The sequence below is a fragment of the Monodon monoceros genome, unplaced genomic scaffold (assembly GCF_005190385.1).
Source record: "Monodon monoceros isolate NGI ecotype Baffin Bay Population unplaced genomic scaffold, NGI_Narwhal_1 Super_Scaffold_8, whole genome shotgun sequence".
Taxonomy (NCBI): domain Eukaryota; kingdom Metazoa; phylum Chordata; class Mammalia; order Artiodactyla; family Monodontidae; genus Monodon; species Monodon monoceros.
This window is the reverse complement of record NW_021703785.1, coordinates 39882409-39906492: the sequence shown is the minus strand read 5'-3', so window position 1 is coordinate 39906492 and position 24084 is coordinate 39882409. Positions and strand designations below refer to the sequence as shown.

At 34.1% G+C, this 24084-nt stretch overlaps 1 protein-coding gene across 2 annotated transcripts in view; it reads left to right on the top strand.

Moving 5' to 3' along the window:
* KLHL1 (kelch like family member 1) overlaps positions 1-24084 on the top strand; it is a 370292-nt gene that overhangs the window by 260849 nt on the left and 85359 nt on the right. For both annotated transcript variants that reach the window (XM_029210217.1, XM_029210216.1), the window contains one exon: positions 8102-8288. In XM_029210217.1, coding sequence (XP_029066050.1) covers positions 8102-8288 — 187 coding nt within the window. The remainder of the gene's footprint in view (positions 1-8101; positions 8289-24084) is intronic.

Sequence of the window (24084 nt, the reverse complement as noted above, 5' to 3'; positions counted from 1 at the left end):
CCTTGTTTATGGTTTCCTTTGCTGTGCAAAAGATTTGAAGTTTCATTAGGTCTCATTTTTCATTTTTTTTTTTTTAATTTCCATTTCTCTAGGAGGTGGGTCAAAAAGGATCTTGTTGTGATGTATGTCATAGAGTGTTCTGCCTATGTTTTCCTCTAAGAGTTTTATAGAGTCTGGTCTTACATTTAGGTCTTTAATCCATTTTGAGTTTATATTTGTGCATGGTCATAGGGAGTGGAGTGTTCTAATTTCATTCTTTTACATGTAGCTGTCCTGTTTTCCCAGCACCACTTATTGAAGAGGCTGTCTTTTCTCCACTGTATATTCTTGCCTCCTTTATCAAAGGTAAGGTGACTATATGTGCATGGGTTTATCTCTGTGCTTTCTATCCTGTTCCATTGATCTATATTTCTGTTTTTGTGCCACTACCATACTGTCTTGATTACTGTAGATTTGTAGTATAATCTGAAGTCAGGGTGTCTGATTCCTCCAGCTCCATTTTTCTTTCTCAAGACTGCTTTGGCTATTCAGGGTCTTTTGTGTGTCCATAGATATTGTGAAATATTTAGTTCTGGTTCTGTGAAAAATGTCATTGGTAGTTTGACAGGGATTGAATTGAATCTGTAGATAGTTTTGGGTAGTATAGTCATTTCCAAAATGCTTATTCTTCCAACCCAAGAACATGGTATATCTCTCTCTCTGTTTGTATCATCTTTAATTCCTTCCTCAGTGTTTTATAGTTTTCTGCATTCAGGTCTTTTGTCTCCTTAGGTAGGTTTATTCCTAGGTATATTGTTCTTTTTGTTGCAGTGGTAAATAGGAGTGTTTCCTTAATTTCTCTTTCAGATTTTTCATTATTAGTGTATAGGAATGCAACAGATTTCTGTGCATTAATTTTGTATCCTGCTACTCTATGAAATTCATTGATTAGCTCTAGCAGTTTTCTGGTAACATCTTTAGGATTCTCTATATATAGTATCATGTCATCTGCAAACAGTGACAGTTTTCATTCTTCTTTTCTGATTTGGATTCCTTTTATTTCTTTTTCTCCTCTGATTACTGTGGCTATAACATCCAAAACTATGCTGAATAATAGTCGTAAGAGTGGGCAACCTTGTTTTGTTCCTGATCTTAGTGGAAATGGTTTCAGTTTTTCACCACTGAGAATGATGTTGGCTGTGCGTTTGACATATGTGGCCTTTATTATGTTGAGGTTAGTTCTCTCTATGCCTACTTTCTGGAGAGTTCTTTTCATAAATGGGTGCTGAATTTTGTCAAAAGCTTTTTCTGCATCTATTGAGATTATCATCTGGTTTTTACCATTCAATTTGTTAATATAGAGTACCACATTGATTGATTTGAGTATATTGAAGAATCCTTGCACTCCTGGGATAAATCCCATTTGATCATGGTGTATGAGCCTTTTAATGTGCTGTTGGATTCTGTTTGCCAGTATTTTGTTGAGGATATTTCCATCTATGTTCATCTGTGATGTTGGCCGGTAGCTTTCTTTGTTTTTGACATCTTTGTCTGGTGTTGGTATCAGGGTGATGGTGGCCTTGTAGAATGAATATGGGAGTGTTCCTTCCTCTGCTATATTTTGGAATCGTTTGAGAAGGATAAGTATTACTTCTTCTCTAAATGATAGAATTCTCCTGTGAAGCCATCTGGTCCTGGGGTTTTGTTTGTCGAAGGAGTTTTAATCACAGTTTCAATTTCATTCCTTGTGATTGGTCTGTTCTAATTTTCTATTTCTTCCTGGTTCAGTCTTGGAAGGTTGTGCTTTTCTAAGAATTTGTCCATTTCTTCCAGGTTGTCCATTTTTTTGGCATATAGTTGCTTATAGTAATCTCTCATGATCCTTTGTATTTTTGCATGTCAGTTGTTACTTCTCTTTTTTCATTTCTAATTCTATTGATTTGAGTCTTCTTCCTTTTTTTCTTGATGAGTGTGACTAATGGTTTATCAATTTTGTTCATCTTCTCACAGAACCAACTTTTAGCTTTATTGATCTGTGCTATTGCTTCCTTCCTTTCTTTTTCATTTATTTCTGATCTGATCTTTATGATTTCTTTCCATCTGGTAACTTTGAGGGTTTTTTGTTCTTCTTTCTCTGACTGCTTTAGGTATAGAGTTAGGGTTTTTATTTGAGATTATTCTTATTTCTTGAGGTAGGATTGTATTGCTATAAACTTCCCTCTTAGAATTGTTTTTGCTGCATCTCATAGGTTTTAGGTCATCGTGTTTTCACTGTCATTTTTTTCTAGGTATTCTTTGATTTCCTCTTTAATTTCTTCAACAGTCTCTTGGCTATTTAGTAGTATATTGCTTAGACTCCATGTGTTTGTATTTTTTATAGATTTTTCCCTGTTACTGTTATCTTGTCTCATAGCACTGTGGTCAGAAAAGATACTTGATACAATTTCAAATTTCTTAAATTAACCAAGGTTTAATTTGTGGCCCAAGGTATGATGTTTCCTGGAGAATGTTCCATGAGCACTAGAGAAGAATGTGTATTCTGTTGCTTTTGAATGGAATGTCCTATAAATTTCAATTAAGCCCATCTTGCTTAATGTATCATTTAAAGCTTATGTATTTTCATTTTGGATGATCTGTCCATTGGTGAAAGTGGGGTGTTAAACTCCCCTACTATGATTGTGTTACTGTCGATTTCCCCTTTTATGGCTGTTAGCATTTGCCTTATGTATTGAGATGCTGCTATGTTGGGTGCATAAATATTTACAATTGTTATATCTTCTTCTTGGATTGATCCCTTGATCATTATGTAGTGCCCTTCTTTGTCTCTTGTAATGATCTTTATTTTAAAGTCTATTTTGTCTACAGTTTACAGTTGCTCCCAAAGTCCACCACCTCAGCTTTAGGATGATTCATTGTCTATTCAGGTATTTCACAGATTCAGGTACATCAAGTTGATTGTGGAGATTTAATCCACTGCTCCTGAGGCTGCTGGGAGTAAGTTCCCTTTCTCTTCTTTGTTCACACAGCTCCTGGAGTTCAGCTTTGGATTTGGCTCTCTTCTACATGTGGGTTGCCCTCTGGCATCTATTCTTTGCCCAGACAGGAGGAGGGTTAAAGGAGCAGCTGATTAGGGGGCTCTGGCTCACTCAGGCCAGGGTGCGGGAGTGGTATGGAATGTGGGGTAAGCCTGCGCAGCAGAGGCCGGCATGATGTTACACCAGCCTGAGGTGTGCCATGTGTCCTCCTGGGGATATTGTCCATGCATCACAGGACCCTGGCAGTGGTGGGCTGCACAGGCTCCTGGGTGGGGCGGTGTGGATGGTGACCTGTACTTTCACACAGGCTTCTTGGTGGCTGCAATAGCAGCCTTAGCGTTTCATGCCCGTCTCTGGTGTCCATGCTGATAGCCGTGGCTTGCACCCATCTCTGGAGCTCGTTTAGGCAGTGCTCTGAATCTCCTCTCCTCGTGCACCCTGAAACAATGGTATCTTGCCTCTTAGGCAGTTCCAGACTTTTTCCCAGACTCCCTCCCAGCTAGCTGTGGCCCACTAGCCCCCTTCAGACTGTCTTCACGCAGCCAACACTAGTCCTCTCCCTTGGATCTGACCTCCAAATCCTGAGCCTCAGCTCCCAGCCCCCACCCACTCCAGCAGGTGAGCAGACAAACCTCTCAGGATGGTGAGTTCTGGTTGGCACTGATCCTCTTTGTGGGACTCTCTCCACTTTGTCCTCTGCATCCCTGTTGCTGCACTCTCCTCCGTCAGTTCGAAGCACCGCCCCCTGCCCAAACCCCCATCTCCACCAGTGAAGGGGCTTCCTGGTGTGTGGAAAATTTTCCTACTTCACAGCTCCCTCTCAGAAATGCAGGTACCATCCCTATTCTTTTGTCTCTGTTTTTTCTTTTTCCCTACCCAGGTATGTGAGAAGTTTCTTGCCTTTTGGGAAGTCTGAGGTCTTTTGCCAGCGTTTAGTAGGTGTTCTGTAGGAGTTGTTCCACATATAGATGCATTTTTAATATATTTGTGGTGAGGAATTTGATCTCCATATCTTACTGCTCTGCCATCTTGAGGGTCCTCCACATTAAATCTTTTTATTTTGCTAATATGTGGTTCAACTCCTCAAACCATTAACAATTAAAATTATTTGTATTTTAATAACAAATGTAATGGTTATTTGAAAGAAATATTGTTTAAATAATTGTATTTCTTTTCATTTTTTCCTAATTAAAGTGAAATTAGTGATAAAGCCAGTAAACTTTAAGAAGAATGTACAAAAATAAAGTAATAATGTTTAATATAAACAATTTCAAAGAACATCTTTATTCTAATTAAAAATTTATAACATTTCTGGCAACTGGAACTAACAAAGTTACTATTGAGTATTCTAGCTATTAAGGGATATATTATTCTAGTTTTTTATGTTAATCATTTCTGAATGTCATACACAAGATTTGCATATATGTTTATTGACCCAGTTCTCTTCTGCCGCTATAGGTTTACCCTACAACTTGATGGTCATTATTTACTCACAAAGATAAACTACCAATGTTGTAGAGAGATAGATCATATTTGCAAAGTGACTGCTGATCCTCGGATGGATCAACTTCCTAGAATTTTACAGTCTTAATCGTTAATACACCCTATGCTGTCCTTCATATTAAGTCTAAGGATATTCTTATTTCCGACATATTTTCTACATGACAAAATATTCTGAAACATTATTTTGCACATAGTGAGATCTTTTCTTGAGGTTTAATGCACAATTAACTCATAGGGACATAGTCAATTTTTATCCCAAGCGTAAGAACATATCTAACAGTGAAGATATTGACAAACTTCCAAGGACATTTTTCTTGTAAACTAAGTTGTACTATAATTATCTTTGACTGGAAAGGGTATTGGTATATAATATCCTAAGAATAAAATCTGATTTATAGATAATTACTGTGCAAATTCTTGTACATAAACATGACTATGTTTCAAAGTAGTATACAATTATTAAAACATATTGATATTTTTTCTAAGTGGAACAAGCAGAGGAACTGTTACAGTAGTTTAATTTTATTCAAAAATTTAAGAATGTAAAAAACAAAACTAACTTCCATTGTATAGTGAGGAGAAAAATTTGTGTTAATCTTGGATCATTGCAGAAAATCTAAAGATAGTCCAAGTTTAAAGGACAGCTTAACCATCTTATTATTCCAAACTTGTGCCTGAATTTGGGATGGAATAATCCTAAAATGTGTCAGAGAAGATGAAATACAGACACAAGTCATATAGTACTCATAAGTGAGAAATAGTTACAAGTAATAGTTTGAAAACACACAGTAATAAGTACAGAGATTATGAAGAATTCAATTTTTTTCAAAATAAATAACTTTTTCAAATGATTGGGTACACTAAAGTTAAGAAATTTTACAAAATTATTTGTTAATAAAATGGAAAATATCATTTAAGTACAGAATATCTGTCATTTTACAGAAATAGAGTAAAAGTTTTAATTTTATATTGTATATCTTCCAGATCTTTTTTTTTTTTTTTTTTTTTTTTGGCTTGCTATGAGCTGATTTTTATTGGGAGAAACAAGAAAAACAGGGCCACTGTCTTCAGAAGGCTTGAGTTAAATAAACCATGTGTTTCCTGAGTAAGGCATTCTCACATTTAGAAACTGTTCATCAGATTAGACAGTTGACATTTGGGGATGGCGGAACGGAGATACTAAACAGGGAGAAGTTGGTGGGTGTGGTTCCTGCCAGAGCAAACTTGGCAGCCTCCTGAAGGGATGAAGGGGCCCAGGGGAGGAGTGCCAGCCCACCTTACTCATGAGCCCCAGGAAGTGTGGTTTGGATAGTTAGAGAGAGAATGAAGCAGAGATGCTTTAAACTCATTCAAAACCAACTTCACTGTCTTTCTAATGGTTGATCCTTCTGCTGACCTCTCTATGTAAAAGTTTGTGATCTGTTGGCTTCTTCTCTGTTTCTTAACCATTTATAATACGTGCAGACATGTGAGGCCCAGGTGGGCTTTGAAGAGGCCTGGAGAGGAGGTGTTTGCCCATAAATGGAGAGTTTGAAACTTAAGACAAGCCTTACTCAAGACCAAGTGGACTGCCACACATGCAGTGAGGTCTAGGGAGTCTGAGATCTAAGTTCTAGGTCTAAGGAGTTCTTTTTTTTTTTTCTTTTTTTGAATTTGCATCTTTTTTAAATTTTTATTTTAAATTGGAGTATAACTGATTAGCAATGTTGTATTAGTTTCAGGTATACAGCAAAGTGATTCAGTTATAAATATATATGTATGTATTCTTTTTCAAGTTCTAGGATATACTTTAAAATAAATAATATGTAATATATTTTTATGCATACATTTATCAACATTGAGAAATTCATTTCCTTTTAGAAATTATTACTTGAAAGTATTTTAAACCTAGGCACTCAGAGTTGACTCTGCTCTGATACTTTATTTTTACAAGATTCCATACATTTCTTTATAATTGTATATTATTCATAAACATTTTGAAATAGTCCTTATATACATTGTATGAGTGTTTAGAAATATATAAATATTTAGCTATTCAAAAAGATGATAAAATCAATGTTTTTAGCTTCAGCTTTATCATCAATGTATATATCATCTTACTGAATTTTAAAAACTATAATAGTTCCCTTAAGCAAACAAATGAGTTCGTTCCTGGCTTTTCATGGGTTGAGTCCTTGCCATGAAAGAAGGGGAGTCTTTCTTCTTTTTGTTGGGCTCTACTATTGTCTCAGAGTATGAGAGCTTCCCCTCTGAGGTCCCAACTCTATTTCATTAAGGTTTCTATTCATTAATATCTTACAAGTAAAATAGTAGTCCCTTAAAAAAGAAAGAAATGGGTAGGAAGGCAACTAAAGTTTTAATATATAAGAAAAGAAGCATAAGCAAGACTTTAAACATCTTCCCTTCTATATTCCAAAGTATCTGGTAATTCTAATATGTTACACTCCTTATTCAGCCTCAGAGCCATTCTGTTATCTTTCCCACCTCTTATATATATGAGTATCTTATGTGTTTTTATATTCTTTCTGACATCTCCACCAGTAATTTATGTATTACAATGGTTAAATAACTTTATTTAATTAAGATTCAAATTATAGTGTTAAAATCAATTAATTATATGCTGCTATCATTTATTAATTTATTCACTCAATAAATTTGTGTACCAATGTGGTACAGTGTCTTATCAATGTAGAAGAAAAGGTCAGTGAGTCAATGTTAAATTTTCTACTTATTAATTTTGTAAATCCATATGACAGATTTAACTCACTTGAAGTAAAACAGGATTCATGAACAAAAGAAGAGAATGTGATACTGAAACAGTCAAGGAAAAAGAAAATCTAAAGAGGGACAGAGAAAGAGGAAAATTAAAGATACTTTGATTACATTCAAAGAAATGTACAGAAAATAATTTATGGAGATGATAACCTTCTGTAGTAAAAGGGAGACATAATAGAACTTAAAACTCTGGTCTCACTCTATTATTCCCTCAGGTGCTGCATTTTTGGTAATTTTTTTTTTTAGTTTCATGGCTGGAAGCTATTACTTTGCCTGATATACAGCTTTTCAACTGCTTGCATAATTAAAAAGATGTTACGAGCATAAATTTTTATTTTTATTGAGATTTTTTTTTAGTTTGAAAGGGATTTAAACTATACTTGGAACATCTTAAAGTAAATATGTGAATATTTATGATAGGCTTATTAGGACTTAATTTGTTGAACTTTATTTTTTAATTTACTTCACCAGACATGTTTATGGCCAAATAGGCAACTATATTTGACTTGTGAACAGCTTTCTTAAAAAGGAAAGGGAATTGAAAATGTGATCTTTAGAAGTACCTTTATACTCTGTGTGGCAAAATGATAATAAATAATATGGAATCAAAAATAATATCCATTCTGTTTCTCTTGGAAGCCATGCATTTTACTCATATTTATTTGTCAGTGTAATTAATTCTTATTATATTTTGCATCCCTCTGAATATAAGGGTAATATCATAAGTACTAATCTTCTACTTTTCATTTGATAGCTTATGCTCATCTCTATAAAAATCATTATTAACAGTGATTGTGCATTATTCACAGATATTGGCTGACCTAGAAAACCATACATTATTTAAGAATGATCTGGAATGTCAAAAGCTGATTCTGGAAGCAATGAAATACCATCTATTGCCAGAAAGAAGAACTTTAATGCAAAGTCCAAGAACTAAACCTAGAAAATCTACAGTTGGAACTCTGTATGCAGTGGGAGGAATGGATAACAACAAAGGTATTTAGTTCTAGATCTTTAGTGATACACACATTGTATCACACCATGACGTGATTTTACGGTTGTAACCTGTGTAATACCAACAAACTTCACAGAATCACGGTTTATTCATTAAGATGTAAGATTTAGGGAAAAGTTAAGACACCTCTCAGTTTTTCATTATTTCAATCTGTAGTTGCTGCTTCTGCTTCTTACTCATCTTTAAATGTTTTATCTTATGCATTATGTACAAGACTTCATATGAAATGAAAAAAAAGATTAAAAGTACCTAGAAAACATGGGCCAAATCATTTGTTGGATATATTGAAACATGTATTTCTATTCCAAGTAAAGGAAATGTAATCTACCAGCCACATGCTTGCTGAGAGTAATATTATGAAGAAGCGAGCCTCTGCTTTTGAGGGGTTTAGAATCTCATACAGAAGCCAGACAAAGAAGTAGACAATTATAAATGGGTGTACTGACTATGACAGGTATCATTTACAAATTTAAATTTTTTTTTACCAATTTTACTCTTACAAGGAAGTGAATGATTTGTTTAAGACCAAATACATACATTCGAAGGTTTTGTTCTTACTTTTCTATAATTAGTGGGAAAATCTCCATGAATGTTTGTTCTCTTTAGCCTTTTTTATGTGTCTTAATTTTCCTCAACAAGTACACAAGACAAATAATGTAAGTGTCCTATGTTTGTGTCTAATAGGTGACATAATTATCCATAATACATTTATTATACATGTACAAAATACAGTTGGCAAACATAGAGTATGACCACATATTCAAGCTCTGTTAAAGGAACTCTGTTGTTAAAGAATCAGGAGGAAGCAACAGAACTTACCTCAACTACTGTGAAGTGAGATCCCAAAATAGGAGGCAAAGGGAAACAATTCAGGTAATCAATAGAGAACACACATTTCCCATTTTTTATTTGCCAAGAAGATATCTGTGGCTATAAAATGATTTTCAGTAGTTTAATTTTTTGAAGTTTTACTCCTATTCGCTGGGCTATGGATTTCTAGTGGTTATCACATTAAACGAGCATTAAAATATTAACATATATATTCAAGAGCTTAACTATTAGTTAAAAAGGGTAAATGACTTGACACTTTAAAAACTAAGGAAATGGCATCAATCTCCCTCCCTCCCTGTCTCTCTCCACTTCTAGCTCCTTCTTTAATGTTATTATTTAAGAGACCAAGTCAAAAATTTCCCCCCCAAATGATATAGTGCTTAACACCCTCTTGTATAAAGTGGTGAAACAAAATATCTTAGATACAAATCTCTCTCAAAAATAGCCATAAATTATATTGAAATGTCCCCAAAAATGTTTTTCAAGCTTAGAAAACAAATCTATTAACCTGTATCCATGTAGTCCTTATGAGAGTAATAAATACTAAATAACACACAGCACATGATATAATTTGCCATCTCTTGGAGCAGAAGCATGCAAACTTTATTGTAACATTTTTGCGGTACGCGGGCCTCTCACTGTTGTGGCCTCTCCCGTTGCGGAGCACAGGCTCCAGACGCTCAGGTCCAGTGGCCATGGCTCACATCCCCAGCCGCTCCACGGCATGTGGGATCCTCCGGGACTGGGGCACGAACCCGTGTCCCCTGCATCGGCGGGCAGACTCTCAACCACTCCACCACCAGGGAAGCCCTATTGTAACATCTTAATAAGTTCATTTTACCTATAAAAGTAAATATCAATAAAAGGACAATGATGTTATATATGTTTATCAAATTTTAAGGTCTAATAAATGACATTTACTTTCCAAGAACACTGCATTCTACAGAATGAATGCCTGTATAAGATAAATTCCATTTGTAAATATGCACATATCATTGAAAAAGTAAAGAAAGAACATTGATGAAATCAGACCAGCCAGTAACTAGGACTGAGCAATAAACAATAAATTAACATTAGTATAAAAATCACTATGCTATGAAGAGCCGAAAGACGTGACTAATTTAAATTTTTAAATTTAACGACTTTAAATACAATTACCATAGCATAAAAGAATACGAGTATGGGGGGGTCTATTGAGTTAAGCTCTTTGTCAGCATTTGAATTTGTCTAATTTTACACAGCAGTCTTTTGAGACTGAAGAAATTCTTAAGAAATTGAACTTTCTTAGGGATTCTGAATCTTTCATTTTATAATTGAACATTACTAATTATTTAGCTATTGTTCCACTTATCCAGTAGTCCAGAAGATTAAAAGCGTGTGACAAAACAAGGGATTTAAAAAGATATTCCTGATTAAATCAGCAATAAAATAAAAAAAAAATTGAAGGAAATTTTAGGAATTCTTACCATATCCTCAGCCCTCTAGGAATTGGACATTAAATATATCCCATAACTTAGATAAAAATCTGACATTACCAAACCTCAGAGAACCTACTTTTCCTGCTGCAGCAGAAACTTTACCAGTTTCAAGAGATTTAAAGAACAACTAGGACATTTTCAAGTTAATCCCTTGTATTTGCATTGTGCTTTTACTGCTTAAAAGCTGTTTTCTACACCTTATTAACTTGTGCTATCTCTAAATAGGCATTAAGATTCTATCTTAAAATTGTGTTTTCTTTTCTTTAAAGGTAATGAGGAAAATTAAAATGTAAAAAGAGGCAGGGAAATCAAAAGAAAAAATATAGCAAAACATTGGAATTTACTTTGCATGACTAATTTGAAAAATAATGCAATACAATATAATACAGTATGTTACAATACAATACAATGATATGCAATATTTAGTGTGCTTTTTGGAATTATTTACATATTCATGTTGTGCCTCATAAGGCTATATAAACATTTTATTGAATTCCTCTTCAGCTCCACAGTTACTGGGATTCGTATGATATTTTATGGGATTGATAAACTATGAGGACAACTCTTGCAGATTTTCTGTAAATATTAAGAAAATTCAGAGCATTTTTCTCTCCTTTCCCCTCCTTTCTTCTTATATCCACACATACGTGCATCCTATAATGATGCACTTTTTGCACATCTATTTTGTGCCGGCTCTGTGTTAAGAACTTGTGAACATTATGAATATTACCCCTACCTCACAAAGCTTCCAAGTTACTCTAGGAAAGCAAATAGTAAACAAAATATTTGCAAATAAAATGAGTGTTACAGGAATGGACTTGCGAGTGCAATCAGTATAATGCTTGGGAGCCAACCTAGTCTAGTCTAGAAGAGTAGAGAAGTACAGAGAAAGTGTTTGTTGTTGTTGCTGTTTTTAGTTGAAATCTAAAGAATTATTAGGCATTAGTTTAGCATATTACTGGAGCAGCAGAGTAGGTGTGGTGGTGAATTCCAGACTAGAGATAAATAAAATGTGAGGGTTTACAGCTAAAGAAGTGTGACATCTTTAAAAATGGAGAGAAATCCTTTATGGCTGAAATATAGCCAGTGAAGAAATGAAAGCCACATGGTAGTAGAGGAAAGACACAGCAGATTTCAGGGAAAGGATAAGCATGATAGATTCTGAATTGAAATCTAGACATCATAGAAAGCAGGTGATGTTCCGAGTGAAGAAAGTAGTCTTTGCGATCAGAGAGATGCCTGTTCAAATCCACGAATGTCACTTAAAATCTCTAGTCTAATTTATCTTTTCTCAATACTGTATTGTGTTTCTGTAACAATTACAGTGATTAAATGTAAAGAGGCTAAACTAATACACAGCACTCCAACATGTTTGTTCAGTGCCAAAGAGACAATCAGAGAACTCAGCAGCAACCTGGGCTGACTTTCCTTATCACATTATGGACTAAGACCAAGCCATCTAGGAACTTTGGAGGCATGGACTATAGTGGTTCTATGACAGAATAGTAATGTGACATAGGGAAGAAGATAGGACAACAAGATATTCATATCAGTGGCATTTATATGATTAGCATTATGTAGAGTAAATGCCTTTTATACCAATACAAACAACATTCAAGAGTTGGGAATCACATGAATTGTATGAGAGAAAAGAATCAAGTCATAAATGAAGTTAGCAGTATCTCTTAGAAAGTATGATTTAATTCACTGCCATACTGGAAAATACTGAAAAATAAGTTTTTAATGATGTAGTAATTTATAGCATATTTAAGGCCAATTAAAATGATTAATATATTTATTAATGTTTGTTCTACTATGAATGAAAAATGAGGGGACATAAAATTAAATACGGAAAAAGTCAATGAATTTTTAAAAACTATTTTTATTAGGAGAACAAATTTTTTAAATGTTTTCAACTGAAATCAAATGCAGATTTAAAACAATGCAGTAAATTGTACCAATAAATATGCTTTCGTTTTGGTAAGAATTTTATTACAAATCACATAGGAATCATCATAAATCCTTTAGAAGTTGAGTTAAAAGTAAAACACTAATTGCTTATTCTCAAGTGCTTGAAATGTCTCACACTAATGTATGATTCATGTAAGCTATGAAATAAAATTTGGTGTTATTGGTTACTGGAAAATATTTGTATCAAAAAGTCTCTATTGAATTTATTTTCTGATGTTGGTTGATTATTAGAAAATTCCATGCAAATAAAAATAATTTGGTTTTGTACTCATAGAAATTGTATTTTTTGAAGATTCATTTTATTTCATTCTAATTATGAACATATATTGAAAACCTGGTAAATGTACAGTAGTATAGATAAGAAAAGGAAAACCAACTGTGAGCTTATAACTTAAATATAATCATTGTTACCATTGTTAACAGAGTGGCATATTTTCTTTTCCAAATTTCTCTGTAAATGTGCGTGTGTGTGTGTGTGTATATATATATACATGTTTGTATACAGACATAACTCTATATCTACATTTATACAGAGATTACCTACTTACAATTGTCTTCATCACTCTTACTCTGGTATCTAAATATAGGTATATTTAGATTTATTAACATACCTAAGAATTATTATTTTGTTGCTTTTATTTATTAATTATATTATGTGTAAATTTATATTTCATTAAATTTTTTAAATACATCATTTCAAGTACCTTACTAATTCTTATTCACATGAAAAATGCCACAGTTTACTTGAGCTTAATCCTATTATCAAACACTTTGGTGGAATAATCCATTTTATTTTCTATAAATAACACCATCACTAGTATCTGCATATGTTAAGAGTTTTTCCTAAGCTTTGCGTGTTTATACAGATAACTGGCTGAAAAATTACTGGGTGGGAAGGTAAAGCTTTTGTGACATATGAACTGATTACTTTCTTGAAAGTTTTTAAGAATTTATAGTAGCACTAAATTATGGAAATAGTGCCATTTTTAGGGCCTTATCAACAAATTTTCTGTCTAAAAAACCTTTTTATTATTAAAAAATTTTAGCATAATAGTAGAAAAAATAATATAATGAACCCCATGTTCTTGTCATTATATTTATATTTCTCCTTTTAGTAATGAAATTGAATATTTTTGTAATTTCAATTTTTATGTATTTAATCATCAAATATACTGCTGAAGAGTGACATATTAGTTTGCTATTTTTCCAATTATTACATATTTTATTTCAGTTTTTTGAACTAATTGCCTACAGTATTTGGCATAAAGTTCAATAGAAATAGCTTCTGAGGTGTTTTTCTCATTTTGTCTATTTTATAAAGAATGATTTAAATATTTTACAAGTTTGCTGTAAACATCTAGTATGTAGCATAGCATACCTGGCAATTTTGGAGAGAATGATGAATACTGTGCATGAGAATATATAGAGGCTATGGACAACCTTAAATTCTCTCAGAGATAACTTTCCTTTTGACAGACACTTAAGTAAGAGCAAAACACCTTCTTCCAAACAAGCATTAGATAATTTGAGGCTAAGATGTAGTATCTGTGAGGGTCGCCGTACTTCTTGTTTGCTTTCTGTATGTATACCAAGGCCATTGGTCTTTACTGGGCCCTGAGTGCCATTTTATTTTCACCTCAGAAGAGCCAGTTCTAATTTTTTAGCATCTTAGCTTCCATTTTCTGCCTGGATTTCTGTCTCTCCCTGTATACGTCTTACAAATTAGCAAGTGCCCAGAAGACAAGCAATAATGCCTTGTCATTCTTTTTTCTGAGTCTAAACTCCTGACTACCTTGGTTGCCCTGAATTACAGTTAGTGTCTCCCCAGCTGCATAAGGCTACCAACAAGCCTGGGCCAACAAGTACTTCAAGGACTCTCAGCCTAGTGCTGCCTGTGAATCAGCCATTTCCCAAGGGGAAAATGGCAAGGGATGTTGGCCTCATTTCAATTCTCATCCCTTCTATCTGGGATTTGTCCTCCTAAGTGTTTGATATCTTTTTTTTTTAATCTCTAATGTCTTTAAACAGCTAAATTTTGTATTCTAAGACTATCACTTTATACTCTTATGGAGATAGCTTATTTGATACAAGCTAATCCACACTTAACAGCAGAGGCCTCTGAAAATTTGTAATTTCAACATTGTCCACTTATGAAACTTCTCTTCAAATTTTTTGAGATATATATGATAATGTTATTGATGTTCTCATCTTACATCTTGCTTTTTGAAAAATTTAATCTATTATTTCTTTAAATATTTCACAGGTTTATTTTATATTCTGTAGCTAATAACTCTAACATCTAAAAGCTTGAGAGTCTAAGTCTATTGTTTGTTGTTTCTGACACCAGAAATTGAGTTGGTTCTGGAATAGCAGAGGAATTGCAATTCTGGAGAAGCAATCTCTAGCAAGCTACAGGTTGGTCCACTGAGGGCTTGGGGCAGGCTGTATTTATGGGCAAGGAATGCAAAGAGGGCAGACTCCAGCCAGAGTCCAAGAAGTTAGTTTATTGGCTTGAGGATGGGGAGAGATTCTTGGCAGATGGTCATTGGTAAATTTTGGTCTTTAAATCAGGCATTTGTGGGAACTCAGTCTCTCGGTTCTTGTGTTATCTCCCTCAGGGAGCATGCGTGAGATTATCTATTTCATATTTTGGGGTTCTATTTTACATTAAAATCTTTTCACACTTTCCTCTAGCAAGCATAAGTCAGCTTTAACAAAGAACCAGGGCCACCAGTGACATACAGCTTTATCAGCCCTCTTCAATGCTCCAGGCTTAATGCAAAGTCTCTGGATCATTCTCCCACCTCATGTTAGGCCCAAAGTAGATGCTCTAGATCTTACCATAGGTGTGGACATCCACTCCAAGGAAATGCTGTCTTTTGTACTCGGGTAGCAAACTCTATCCCAGGTTTCACCTCACTGTTCTTCAGCTATTTGGCTGAAGTTTTTTTCTTGGAGTTTTTTCTTACTTTCAAGTCCAGCAATGCAAAAAATTAATGTTATTGCTGCAATTTGCCCAGATTTACTGGTATTTTAATTACAGGGCACTTTGGAGTGTCTTCCATTCTCTATCAAGCAGAAGCCTCCTTTTTCTTTTGTATCCTGATTTTTTCCTCCATAGATTATTTTACTTGTTTTATGCCCTATACTTTTTGGAGAGTACGGATTTTGTTTAGAATTAAACTATTAGCAAACCTGACATTTCCCCACTTTTTACATATTTATAAAGTATATCATTGATGTTTCCATGGTTTGACAGTGTTTGAATATTCACAAATTTGGTAATACTCTATTCACATGTAACTTCCACATCTCTAAAATGAAGATAATAATTCTACCTCAAAGTATTATATTATATCATGTAATAAGTTAGAGCAGTTCTGATTACAATGTAGATGATGACTCACTAACAATTTGATTGAATCCTTACATATTCTTCCCATAGCAAATACAATTCAAATTCATGCCTGAGCTTAAATAGAAATCAATACATATCTTGGATCTGAGGCATTGTTAACAAATATTCAGAACTACAAGTATAATTTCATGAGCATATTTGTTCTAATATAATAGATTAATTCCCTTTTATAAATTATAAGTAACTTGGAGACAGGAACTTTACATTCTTAACATCAGAAAGCATTGTTATTTAGAGTAGGCTTTCAGTAAGTATCTGCCATACTTAAATTACAACCTATTTAGCTAATTTTAGTAAATATCCAAAATGAAAAATCACATGTATGTGTGTGTATATATACTATTTATCAATATAAACTTTGTATAACTATGAAATTCTCCTTTATTTATAATCTTTGGAAGATTTTAAAGGGAAACTATAAACAAAAGATTGCCATTACCTGAATAATTTTCCCAGAAGTACCCCTCAAGAAAAAAGAATTATTGTGAATCTGTTATTTATCCTTAGTAACTGATCATTTGGGAATGATAAAATTATTTCATCAATGATTTATATACATATTTTGATTGAAGTATAGTTGATGTACAATATTATATTAATTTCAGGTGTACAACATAGTGATTTCACATTTAAACACATTATGAAATGATGACAGCAGTTAACTCTAGTAACCATATATAACCATACAATATTATTCTAGTATTATTGACTAAATTCCTTATATAGTATATTACATCCCTGTGATGTTTATTTTACCTTGAAGTTTTTTCCTTTTAATTCTTCTCATCTATGTTGCCCAACCCTCCACTTCCCTCCCCTCTGGCAACCAGCTATTTGTTCTCTGTATCTATGAGCCTGTTTTTGTTTTGTTTGTTCATTTGATTTTTTCCTTAGAGTAAACATATAAGTGAATATTTGTCTTCCTCTGTCTGACTTACTTCACTTAGCATGTTATCCTCTAGATACATCAATGCTTTTGAAATGGCAAGGTTTCATTTTTTTATGGATGAGTATTATTTGGTTGTATATGTATACCACATCTTCTTTAGTCATTCATCTACCTGTGGACACTTAAGTTGTTTCCATATCTTGGCTATTGTAAATAAAGCTGCAATGAACATAGGGATGCATATATCTTTTTGATTTAGTGTTTTTATTTTCCTCAGGTAAATACCAAGAAGTGAAATTGCCGAGTAATATGGAAGTTCTATTTTTAATTTTTCGAGGAAACTCCATATTGTTTTTCATAGTAGCTGCACCAATTTACATTCCTCAAAACAGTATACAAGGGTTCCCTTTTCTCCACATCCTCACCAATATGTGTTATTTGTTGTATTTTAGATGATAGCCATTCTGACAGGTGTAAGATCTCAAAATCTCATGAGTTTCATTTGCATTTCCCTGATGATTAGTGATATTGAGCATTGTTTCATGTGTCTTCTGGTCATTCATATGTTTTCTTTGGAAAAATGCCTGTTCAGGTCCTCCGCACATTATTTAATCAGGCTGTGTGTTTTCTTTTGTTTGTTTGTTTGTTTTTTGCAGTACGTGGGCCTCTTACTGTTGTGGCCTCTCCTGTTGGGGAGCACAGGCTCCGGACGCGCAGGCTCAGCAGCCATGGCTCATGGGCCCAGCCGCTCCGCGGCTTGTGGGATCTTCCCAGACCGGGGCATGAACCGTTGTCCCCTGCAACGGCAGGCAGACTCTCAACCACTGCGCCACCAGGGAAGCCCAGGCTGTGTTTTTGATATTGAATTCTATGATTTGGTTTCATGTAGTTTGCATTTTAACTCCTTATTGAATATATCATTTTCAAGTATCATCTCTCATTCAGTAGGTTGTCTTTCTGTTTTGTTGATAGTTTCCTTCCCTGTGCAAAAGCTTTTCACTTTGATGTGGTCCCTTTTGTTTATTTTTACTGTTGTTTCCCTTGCCTGAGGAGACATATACAAAAAAAAATATTGCTAAGATTGATGTCAAAAAGCATACTGCTCACATTTTCTTCTAGGATTTTATGGTTTCAGGTTTCACACTTTAGTCTGTAATACATTTTGAGTTTATTTTTGTATATGGTGTAAGAAAATGATCCAGTTTGATTCTTTTGCATATGCCTGCCCAGTTTCCCAAGACATTTATTGAAGAAGCTGTCTTTTCCCCATGGTATATTCTTGTTTACTTTGTCATAGACTAATTGAGCATATAAGTGTAAGTTTATATCTGAGCTCTCTATCCAGTTCCATTGATCTATGTTTCTGTTTTTATGCCACTGCCATGCTGTTTTGATGACTATAACTTTGTAGTATACTTTGAAATCAGGGAGCATAATACCTCCAGTCTTTTTCTTCTTTCTCAGGATTATTTTGGCTATTTGGGTCTTTTGTGATTCCGTACAAACTTTAGGATTATTTGTTCTAGTTCTGTGAAAAAATGTCATTGGTATTTTGGTAAGGATTTCGTTGAATCCATAGATTGCTTTGGGTAGTATGGACATTTTAACAATATTAATTATTCCAATTCATGAGCACATTATATCTTTCAATTTTTTTGTATTGTCTTCAATTTCATGAGTGTCTTATAGATTTCATAGTACAGCTCTTTCACCTTTTAGCTTAAATTTTTCTAGGTATTTTATTCTTTTTGATTCTGTTGTAATGACATTGTTTTCTTCATTTATCTTTCTGATAGAACATTATTAGTGTATGAAAACACTACATATCTCTGTACTTTAATTTTATATCTTGCTACTTCACTGAATTCATTAGCTCTAATATTTTTGGTGGAGTCTTTAGGGTTTTCTAAATATAGTATCATGTCATCTGTAAACAGTGACAGTTTTACTTCCTTTCAATTTGAATGCCTTTTATTTCTTTTTTCTTGTGTGACTGTTGTGGCTAGGACTTTCAATAATATTTTGAATAGAACTGGAAAGAGTGGGCATCCTTATCTTGTTCCTGATCTTAGAGGAAATACTTTCGGCATTTCACCATTGAGTATGATGCTTCTGTGGGATTGTCATATATAACTTTTATTATGTTGAGGTATGTTCTCTTTACACTCACTTTGTTGAGAGTTTTTGTATCTTAAATGAATGTTGAATTTTGTCAAAAGCTTTTTCTGCATCTATTGAGATGATTATATAATTTTGTCATGGTATAGGTTCATCTGTGGGACTCTCTGTGCTTCCTCGACTTGGATGTCTGTTTCTTGCACCAGTTTAGGGATGTTTTCACCATTATTTCTTCTAATAGTTTTTCTGTCCCTTTTTCTCTCTCTTCTTCTGGGAAGCTTATAATGCTAATGTTAGTATGCTTGGTGTTGTCTCAGAGCTCCCTTAAACGATCCTCATCTTTTGGTTTCTTTTTTCTTTTTACTATTCTGATTGGGTCTTTTACACTAGCCTGTCTTTCAGATCACTGATCCATTCTTCTGCAACATCTAATCTGCTGTTGACTCCCTCTAGTATAGTTTTTTTTTAATATTTTTATCTCTTTATTGAAGTTCTCACTGTGTTCCTTCATCTTTTCCTGAGCTCAGTGAACATTTTTATGACCATTACTTTGAACCCTTTTTCCTGGAAGATCGTTTATCTCCATTTTATTTAGCTATTTTTTCTTTCTGAGGCTTTGCCTTGTTTTTTCATTTGCAACATATTCCTTTGTCTCATTTTTCCTAACTCTTTGTGTTTGTTCTTATGCATTAGGTAGATCAGCTACATCTCTTTGTCTTGAAAGAGTGGCTTTGAGTAGAGGTGTCCTATCAGACCCAGTAGCACTGTCTTGCCTGGTTGCCAGAACCAGGTGACCCAGGATTTTCTCCTGTGTGGGCTGCATGTGCCCTCATGTTGTGGTTGGGCTGTGATTGCTGTGGATATACCTAGTGTGTGGGACTGGCCTGCCATGCATCTGGCTGAAAGGCCTAACCACAAATGTTGCATGCACTCTGTTGTGTGTGACTGGCTCCTGGTGTGAGATCACCTTCAGGGGAATATCAGTGCTGGTCAAGGGCACCTGCCAAGTCTGTCAGGGTGGAGAGCCACCTTGGATAGGCTGTACTGCCAATCAAGTGTGCCTGCCAGGACTGGTGGTGAAAGGAGCTGCTTTGGATGGTCTCTGCTGCCAGCTGAAAGTGGTTGTTAGGTCTGGTAGGTGGCCACTTTGGAGGAGCACTGCCTTTGTCAGGTCCACAGGTAAGCCTGGGGTGGGTTGAATTGTGTAAGTAAGTTACGTGGGGAGAGTCAGAAATGACACCTACCAGCACAGGGTCAGCTAGGTAGAGGATGATGGAAAAACAAACAAACAAAAATGACTGGCCCTTGCCAGTTCCTCTATACCCAGAGAAAGTTCTAACAGCTCCCAGTCCCTCAGAAACACACCTTAAAGTTAATCAATAAATCTCCTCAGTATGACTTAGGTGCTTTTTTCTGTATTGGGTCTCAGAGCAAGTGAGTTTTGCATGCACCTTTAAGAGCAAATTTTGGTTTCCTATATCCCTCTGCCTCTCCTGGACATAAGCTTGCTTGTTTTCAAAATCTAACATTGTGAGAGCTTGTCTTCCCAGTGCAAGTCCCCAGGGTTCAGGAGATTCATGTAGGGTTTCGAGCCTTTGTTTCTCAGGGATGACCACTACAAATGTGATATCATTCCTGCCCCTGGTTTCCAGGGTTGGGGGTGTGGGTCCCAGGCAGGCTGCATCTGCACCCTTCCTGACCATCTCAATGTGGCTTCCTCTTTTTATCTTTAGTTGTGGAAAATCTTTTCTGATAGTTTTCAGGTCATTCTCAGAAATAGTTGCTGTATGTGTTGTTGTAATTTTGGTGTGTCTGTGGAAGGAGGGGAGTCCAGGATCTTCCCATTCTGCCATCTTGTCCCGCACCCCCAATAACATGTACTTTACTAACTTCCAAGCCCATTATATACAAAATTTCATTTACATTTTACAGCAAATTTAGGTTGAGAGTATATTCTTGATCATTCTGATTTTGACAGAGGTTAAGAAACTTATTTTTACCTTTTAGTAAGTAGTTAAAATTAAGGTAGACTTTAAATCTAGGGATCTGTGTAATTCCAAAATTGGTGTCCTTTCTTCTACCCTTTTTTCCCACCTTTAACCTATTAATGATGAGATGTGCTCAAAGTGACTTTTTAAAATATCAGCATAAAATTCCGACATACTTTTAATTCTTAATATGTGATTTTTATTTATAATTTTACTGAAGTTTGGAACTAGTTCTCTAGTGTACAGGATAAAGAAAAAATCCCAGGACAGGTAAATAAACCTTATTTTATTATTTTAAGAAATACAAAAGAAAGTAATTGAAAAAATTAAATATGCTCTAAAATACTCATTTTTTAAAATTTAACTTTTATGTGTATATTATTTCCTCAAAGAAAAATTATCTATATGAAAAAAGCAACTTTTAGATATGAAATATAAAAATCCTATTTTTCTGGGATTAAATATTTCTAGGCTGAAATACATGTTATACTTATTAAATAAAAAGTTCTATAATTCAACACAGGTAATTATATTTCTTACTATAAAAAAATACCTGTTAATATCTAGACTATACCCTACTATTAGTACTTCCATCTAACTTGGCTTCAAACTTTAGTTGTCAGAAATTACTCTGCTCTCTATAGTTAATCAGTTATCAGGGACTGTCTGATTTACATCAGCATTTATACTACTTTAGTTGAAGCTCTGTCATCTTATGCCTGCAAACCTGGGGTATTTCATGTGTTTATCAAATGGACCATTTTTCCTGACAACACATTACTAAACTACGTAATGATCTCCCTACCTCCAGTCTCTCTCCAGTCCTACTCATCCAGCTCATTATTTCCAAAGTAACTTATCACAGCTTTTAGCATGATCATTAAAACACAAAAATATAAATAAAATAAAAACCTTCATTATGCCCCCTTCCCCCAGGTAGAGCCCAATATTCTTTACCAGTGCAACATCTATCCTTCACCAGCTATCATTACAAATTTAACCAGCAGTTTTTTTCCTATTTTTCTCTCCACCATAAATGTCTTGAAGGATACTTTTAATCTTTACCAAATTTCACAACTCACTTCCTCAGATATGAAGCACCACACTGGTTGCAGTACTACCCACGCATATATATATTATCTGATGCTTCAGTGCCTTTTTCCTTTTATCCCTCTTTCTTTGCTTGTCTAACCCTATTGTAATATTCTCTCACCCATGGCTTCTCAGTTAGCCTTATTTATCCCTCATCTATAATATCTTAGCATTGTGTTCTTGCCACTTTTATTATACCAATCCAGTTATATTAAATACATCTGTTTTCATTTTCCCAAAATAATACAAAATTTTTGAACATATATAAAACTTAAAAGAATCATTCAGTTAACTTCCACATACTCAGCTAGATTTTACAGTTAAAATTATGCTACATTTGCTTTAACACATATTTATCCAACTATTATTCCTCTACTCATCTATCATATTTTTAATACATTTCAAGGTTGTAGACATAAGTACACTTCATACTGGACACATCATCATATTATTAACTAGATTTCAATATTATTTTAGAGCTTTTGGACAATATTAACATACAATGAAATGCACAAATCTTAAGTGTACTTTTAAATGAATTTTGACGAATACATATATTTATGTAATTCAAAGTCCTTACAAGATAGAAAACATTGCCATTACCTCAGCAAGCTCCCTCATATCCCTTCCTAGTTAGTCCCCAGCTTCCACATCTCCAAGACAACCACTTCTCTGAATTTCTTTCTCCTTAAAATAGTTTGATCTATTCTTAAACTTCATATGAATGCAATCACACATTTCATATGCCTTTATCTAAACTTTCTGTCAACTAGCATACTTTGGTGACTCTACCATGGTGTTATGTGTATCAATAATTTATTCTTTCCTTTGAATTCCTTAATAGTAATCTGGTTATCCAGTTTCCTGCTGATGAAGACCTGGGATATTTCCAGTTTTAGCTATTATAGGTAAAACTGCTGTGAGCAGTCATGTACAAGTAACATTTTGTGACCACTGCACTTTCATGAATAAGAGATACATTAACCAATATTATAGACATTATAAAATGACTTGCAAAAAATATGCGTGGAAAAGAAATCATGAAAAAAATCTTCTTGCTTCTTGAAAACTATACAAATATATGAGTAAATAGATCACAAAAATATGCTGTTTTCTCTATGGCTATTCATTACTAAACCTATTTGCTTTTTCATCGTTTTTGTTCTACTAGTAATAACATTTCACATGTTGGATAACAACCTGAGATTTTGGGAATTTTTTAATGCATATGAAATATTCTTTGATATACTGGAATTATCAGATGTATTTTTATTTAATGTCAAAGCTTTTGAAGAATTTTATGTTATTTCTGTTTCACACTCAGGTAGTCTTGATGCCTGACTTTTAAAATTTCCTTTTAAGATCATGCAGCACTAATGTGGTTCAGAACTGCTCATGTAGACTTGTAGATAATGATCTATACACATAATGATATACCCATCAAGAGATGATTTAATACCAAGAGAAAAATTCATGAATAAATATCACAGGGAATAAGCACATTTAATTTACTCTGTTACACTTGAGTCATATTAACTATATATATTACTCAAGGAATATAACCATACCTGCTGAGAGAGATAGAGATAATCATTTCAATGATGAGGTGTGACGTCAACCTCAATTCCTCTGGAGTAAGCAAGAGATGGGAGAAGTGAAAATGCTGATGCCTTAGAAAATTCCAGTATCTGTGTTGTGCTGGGAGTACCATTATGCGTTTAATTACTTACTTTTAATTTTATATAAGAACAAACTATACAAAAGAAAACTAGGTATTTTATTTTGTATCAACAACAAAGAAATACCCAACAAAGAATGTTTCCATACTAAATTTAAACTTTTCAAAGTACAACTATATGTTTGTCTAAGTCCATATTAATGGGTATTTAGTAGAAATGTAAGGGATTTTAATGAAAACAATTTTAGTTATTTTAGGACTTTTGGCTGGTGTACAGACTTTAAAGCCTAATTCCTCACTAACAACCCCAAATA